This window comes from Diabrotica virgifera, chromosome 4, assembly GCF_917563875.1.
Source record: "Diabrotica virgifera virgifera chromosome 4, PGI_DIABVI_V3a".
Lineage (NCBI taxonomy): Eukaryota > Metazoa > Arthropoda > Insecta > Coleoptera > Chrysomelidae > Diabrotica > Diabrotica virgifera.
Window position 1 is genome coordinate 136,417,631 of NC_065446.1, and position 6,362 is coordinate 136,423,992.

General features: G+C 35.8%; 1 protein-coding gene across 1 annotated transcript; it reads left to right on the top strand.

Moving 5' to 3' along the window:
* The first annotated feature begins 365 nt into the window (after positions 1-365).
* Positions 366-5,894, top strand: LOC126883665 (uncharacterized). Its single transcript, XM_050649324.1, has 2 exons — positions 366-2,196; positions 5,881-5,894. The coding sequence occupies exons 1-2, from the start codon at positions 366-368 to the stop codon at positions 5,892-5,894; spliced, it is 1,845 nt and encodes a 614-aa protein (XP_050505281.1).
* Positions 5,895-6,362: the final 468 nt, after the last annotated feature.

Genomic DNA, 6,362 nt, shown 5'->3' on the forward strand with positions numbered 1-6,362 from the left:
ACAGACCTATTATTATTTGACGTTTTACCTACTCTCGTATTCATTGTGAATGTGCTAGCTGATTTTTTATTTTATTCTGACAGATCGTAACTAAACGTTAATAATAATTCTTACGTACATAATAATTGAATTACAAAACATTTATTTCCGTTTTCTGCACTTGAATAAATCATTTCTTTTTATTTAATTACATTCATCGAAGATCAAATATTTATTTCTTGAAACATCAAACACAGTTTGATTGTTTATATCTGTATAATATACGTCACATACATTAGATTACTAAAATTACATAATTTAATTAACATACATACATAATATTTAATTATTTTGCATCCTCGTACATTTTGGTCATATTGTCAAAAATGTCAGACCAAAACAAAACAAAGAGAATGGCCACTAAAGGTGCTCTTACACGTTTAACAACATATTTTCGAAGTATAGAAAATAATGAAATTATCGACCTCGTAGATTTAGAAATGCGATTATTCAAAGCCGAAGGGCTTTTAGATGTTTTTAATGAGGTTCAGATGCTTATTGAAACTGATGATCCTGACTGCGAGGAAAATTATGACACATTACATGCCATTGAAAGGCAGACTTTTGAGGACAGATATTTTAAAATAATATCTGACATCAAAAAACTTATTTTATCTAGACGACCTACTGAAACGTCTGATTCACGTAGTGTCAATGGTTCAATAGCAGCTAGGCCTACAAATACAAGCAACATTAAGTTACCTCCATTGAATCTAGCTACATTTGATGGATCGTTTGATCAATTCCTCTTCTTTCGCGACAGTTTTAATTCTATTATTAATGATGATACTTCACTTTCCAATGTACAAAAGTTTCATTACTTACGTCTGTCATTACGTGGCATAGCTGCCGACACTATTAAATCTTTGCAAGTCTGCGATGCAAACTACGACATTGCTTGGAGTTTATTGATCAAAAGATTTGAAAATAAACAGTTACTTGTAAACAATCACATTAAAGCTCTCTTTAACCTACCACTAGTCACAAAAGAATCAAATCAAGGTCTCAGACAACTTCTAGACAATACACAAAAACATTTACGTGCTTTAGAAGTTTTAAAACGCCCCACTAAACACTGGGATGATTTGATTATTTATTTGTTAACAACTAAATTTGATAACTCAACAAGACGCTCTTGGGAGTCACAAAATTGTAAAGACAACCTACCAGTTTTAGATGATTTACTGAAATTTTTAAAAGAACGATGTCGTATCTTAGAGTCATTAGATAACTACAATGATAATAAACAGGATCGAAATTCACCACGATACAAAGGTAATAAGTCTGAAACAAGAGCCTTTGTTTCTAACACAGAGAATAGGTTTAAATGCAACTTTTGTAACAAGGAACATAAAATATATTATTGTCCTGACTTCTTAAAACTAAATCCTACTAATAGGTTAAACAATGCAAAACGTCTACGTTTATGCCTTAATTGTCTTGGCACATGCCATCGTACTAAGGATTGTCGTTCTACTGGTTGTAGAAAATGTGGAAAGATCCATCACACTCTGTTACACTTCGAGAATTCACAATCCTCAAATTCAGTTTCCACAGAAAACAATTCTTCGCAATCTTCATTACCTTCCAATGTTCCAAACACTGGGCTGCAGTCAAATGAATCTACTTCTACCTCTAACTTCTCTTCAACACATCATATAAGCTCAAGTGTTCACACTGCTATTAAACCGTATATTCTACTCTCAACTGCTGTTGTTAACGTTTTTGACAAGTTCGGCAACTCACATAAATGCAGAGTACTCTTGGACAACGGAAGTCAATCCAACTTTATATCTGAGAAATTTTGTGATATTTTACAACTTTCAAAGGAAAAAATCAACACTTCAATCTCGGGAATTAATCAATTAACTCACAATATTAACTTCCGGACATCACTAACATTTAAATCAGATATTAACAATTTCTCGAAAAAAATATCTTGTCTAATTTTGCCCAACATAACAAGTAATTTACCTTACATACAGATCAATCGTTCCCAGCTCAATATTCCAACAAAATTACTTCTAGCTGACCAGAATTTTGAAAAACCTGGTCCAGTAGACCTTCTTATTGGAGCTGACACATTTTGGGATATTTTAAGCGTGGGACAAATCAAACTTGGTCCTGGGTTACCGATCATTCAAAAAACCACTCTTGGTTGGATAATTTCTGGCCCAATTCCAACAAATATTCAACACCACCCCCAACATAATTGTTACTTTTCTTCTACCAGTGAATTAGATTCACAGCTCACAAAGTTTTGGGAACTAGAGGAGTGTCCTAAAACTAAGTTTGTTTCCGAAGAAGACATCTATTGTGAAAATCATTTTAAGCAGCATATTTCTCGCCATTGTGATGGTCGTTTTATCACTACTCTTCCACTAAAGGAATCTCCATCAGTTTTAGGGGATTCTCTAACTACTGCCAAAAAACGTTTTTTAAACTTAGAGAGAAAACTTGAAAATAACATTCAATTGAAATTAGAATATCATGACTTCATACGTGAGTACATTAAACTTGGTCACATGTCCCTAATAAATGACACTAATGATAATTCTGGATTCTTCTTACCTCATCACTGCGTTTTAAAGGAAACTTCAACCACTACAAAGTTAAGAGTTGTATTTGATGGTAGTGCGAAAACTACCACAGGCTACTCATTAAATGACATCATGTATGTCGGCCCTCATTTACAAGATAATTTATTTTACATTTTACTTAGATTTCGTCAACATAAATTCGTAATGGGTGCAGATATAACTAAAATGTATCGTCAGGTTTTCCTTACTCCTGAACAACGTTACCTTCAAAAGATCCTTTGGAGATTTAATAAAAATGATGAAATTTCTGCTTATACACTGAATACTGTTACCTACGGTACTGCATCAGCAGCGTTTCTTGCCATTAGGTCTCTTCATGAAATTGCTCATCGACATATTTCCGAATACCCAAAAATTTCCTCTATAATTTTGCACGATTTTTATGTAGATGATCTATTAACTGGTTGTGACACATCGGAAGAACTCCGAGAAATCAAGGAAACTATTTCATATTTATTATCTTCCTACGGTTTTCCTCTGAGAAAATGGACTACCAATGATTCGTCTCTACAAAATCATTCTGATCCTGATTTTTTGCATTTTGGTTCTGACGAACATAACAAAACACTAGGATTACTTTGGAATCCGTCTTGTGATTCCCTACAATATTCTATAAATATCTCCACAATTAACTTAAAGATTAGCAAAAGACAGATTTTATCCTGTACAGCACAAATATTTGATCCTTTGGGATTACTTTCACCCGTAACAGTTACATCGAAAATTATTCTTAAAGAGCTCTGGAAACTCAAGATAAGTTGGGATGAATCTGTTCCTGAAAGTATTTACACACTTTGGTCGAAATACTACTTCGAACTTACAAAATTAAACACTTTAAAAATACCTAGACATGTACTTTCTTCTAACCCAGTTTCTGTTCAACTTCATGGGTTTTCTGACGCCTCGGAGGCGGCTTACGGTGCATGTATTTACATATGCTGCACAGATAGATTTGGAAATTACACTTCAAATCTTTATTGTGCTAAAACTCGAGTTTCTCCTATGAAACTTGTAACCATTCCAAGACTCGAACTTTGTGGGGCATCACTACTTTCTGAACTTGTCGAAAAGGTCACTTCATCTGTAAATGTCTCCTTTAAAAACATTACGTATTGGACTGACTCTAAAATTGTTATTTCATGGATAAACACCTCTCCCCATTTACTTAAGACTTTTATAGCAAATCGAGTCTCACAAATACATAAACTGACCAACCCTGAACTTTGGAAATATATTAATACTTATGATAATCCAGCAGATCTACTGTCACGAGGTATAAGTCCTTCTTCGCTCAGTAATTCCCACATATGGTTTCATGGCCCTTCTTGGCTCACTTTGCCTCAAGAAGAATGGCCTCAATATACAAAACATCAAGAAGTTTGTATAACTTCTGAATTACCTGAACTGCGTAACAAAACTCTTGTGTTTCATCACATCAACAACGAATTTACCTTTTACTACAAATATTCTTCATTAAATAAACTAACACGCGTCTTTGCTTATGTCTTAAGATTTAAAGACAATCTGTCGATTCATAAACATTTACGAATAACAGGTCCCTTGACCACAATAGAACTCAATAATTCCCTTTTAACCTTAACTAGGTTCGTACAACGTCAGTCATTTCCATATGATTATGATGCACTTTTCAATTCCAACCAAATTGACAAAAGAAGTAAACTTCTTGGCCTAACTCCATTCTTTGATACAACAACAAAATTAATACGCGTTGGCGGTCGTTTACATCATTCGTCATTTGATTTTAACAAGAAACACCCCATAGTCCTACCTCAGAAAGATCACCTCACGATACTCATTGCTCGCCATGAGCATTTGAAACTTTTACATATTGGTCCTCAAGCACTTCTTGCTTCCTTAAGAGAAAATTACTGGCCAATATCAGGGCGCAATTTGGTTCGAAAAATTGTTCGTGATTGTGTCCGATGTTTTAGATTTAACAATAAACCCGAACAGTATCTTATGGGCAATCTTCCGGAGTCACGAGTTACCCCTTCACGTCCCTTCACGGTTTCTGGTGTCGATTATGCTGGTCCCGTTTTATTACGAGATAGAAAGGGTCGTAATTACAAAACTTCTAAAGCTTATATTGCTCTCTTCATTTGCTTCGCCAGTAAGGCTATACATTTAGAAGTTGTCAGTGATCTCACGACAGAATGCTTCTTAGCGGCATTACGCCGATTCACGGCCCGACGCGGTAAATGCTCCGAAATATTTTCAGATAACGGCAGCACTTTCGTGGGAGCAAATAATGACCTCAGACAATTTTTTAACACAAATGCTGATCACATTATTACAGACCTCTCAATCGACGGTATTCAATGGCATTTCATTACTCCACGTGCTCCCCACTTCGGTGGATTATGGGAGTCAAACATTAAATCAGTTAAGCACCACATGAAACGTGTAGTAGGTAATGCAATTTTAACATTTGAAGAATTTACCACGGTTTTATATCAAATAGAGGCTTGTCTCAATTCTAGACCACTCTATCCTCTTTCTAATGACCCAAATGACCCTAACCCTCTTACTCCTGCACACTTATTAATTGGATCTTCATTGACGAGTATACCACAACAAAACTTAATGGACATTAATGAAAATCGTCTTTCAAGATTCCAAAGGGTGCAACAGATATTACAGCACTTTTGGACAAGATGGTCCAAAGAATATGTATCCCATCTTCAGCAGCGGGTCAAGTGGAAGGAGAATTGCCAACAGCTGATCCAGCCTGGACGCATGGTTCTAGTAAAGGATGATGGACTTCCTCCCTTGAAGTGGCAGTTAGGCAGAATTTTAAAAACTTACACCGGAAGTGACAATATTGTGCGGTCGGTTGTGATAACGACAAACTCTGGTGAGATTAAACGACCGGTTGTGAAATTATGTGTTCTGCCTAACCAAGATCAATAATTTTTGTTTGAAAACTATAGTTAATATGATCTTTGACTTTTTCTTTAAGACTTTTTATTGAAACCCGGTCTTTGGGGTTTCAAGGTGGGGGAGTATATGTTAAGTACATTGACTTTGAAATTTATTAGACTCTGCCAATTATTGTACAAGTGCGTATTACCGAAGATTGCCGAACGAAGTGACCCAAGTTCATTTGCCAGGGTTACTGGGTGACGAAAAAGTACATAACGACGAGAATACACACAAAACCAACGCTTCGATGAACGAACATTTTTACTCCTTACATTCAAGTTATTGTAATTTGTTTTAGATCTGTTGTATTAAAATTTACGTGAAATTCTGAAAATTCTTCACCACATCCACAACTAGATATGGAAGAGGTTCCTGGAGACAAACTCGATACGGAATAGAGCTCGGTCTGGTAGACACCGAGTTACCAATGATCGACAGAATGGATGTATCAGAATTTCCATCCGTAGAAATTCTTCTATGTCTGTACCGGCCCTCCAAAGAGAATTCAGGCATGCTACAGGAGTCAGAGCATCGTTGGCTACAATAAGAAGAAGAATTTTAGACTCGGGTTTGAGGAGTCGTCTACTAATAAGTCGTCGTTTGAGGAGTCGTCGACATGTTTTGGACCGCCTCCAGTGGGCTTAAGAACACATACAGCTCCCCAACAGTTTTGGAATGTTGTGCTTTTTTCAGACGAGACCAGAATCTGTTTAAATAGTGATAACCGGCGAATTTTGGTCTCGTCTGAAAAAAGCACAATATTCAAAAACTGTTGGGGGA

Excerpts from the sequence above, each read along its gene's own strand:
- LOC126883665 (XM_050649324.1), top strand. The coding sequence starts at position 366 with ATGTCAGACCAAAACAAAACAAAGAGAATGGCCACTAAAGGTGCTCTT.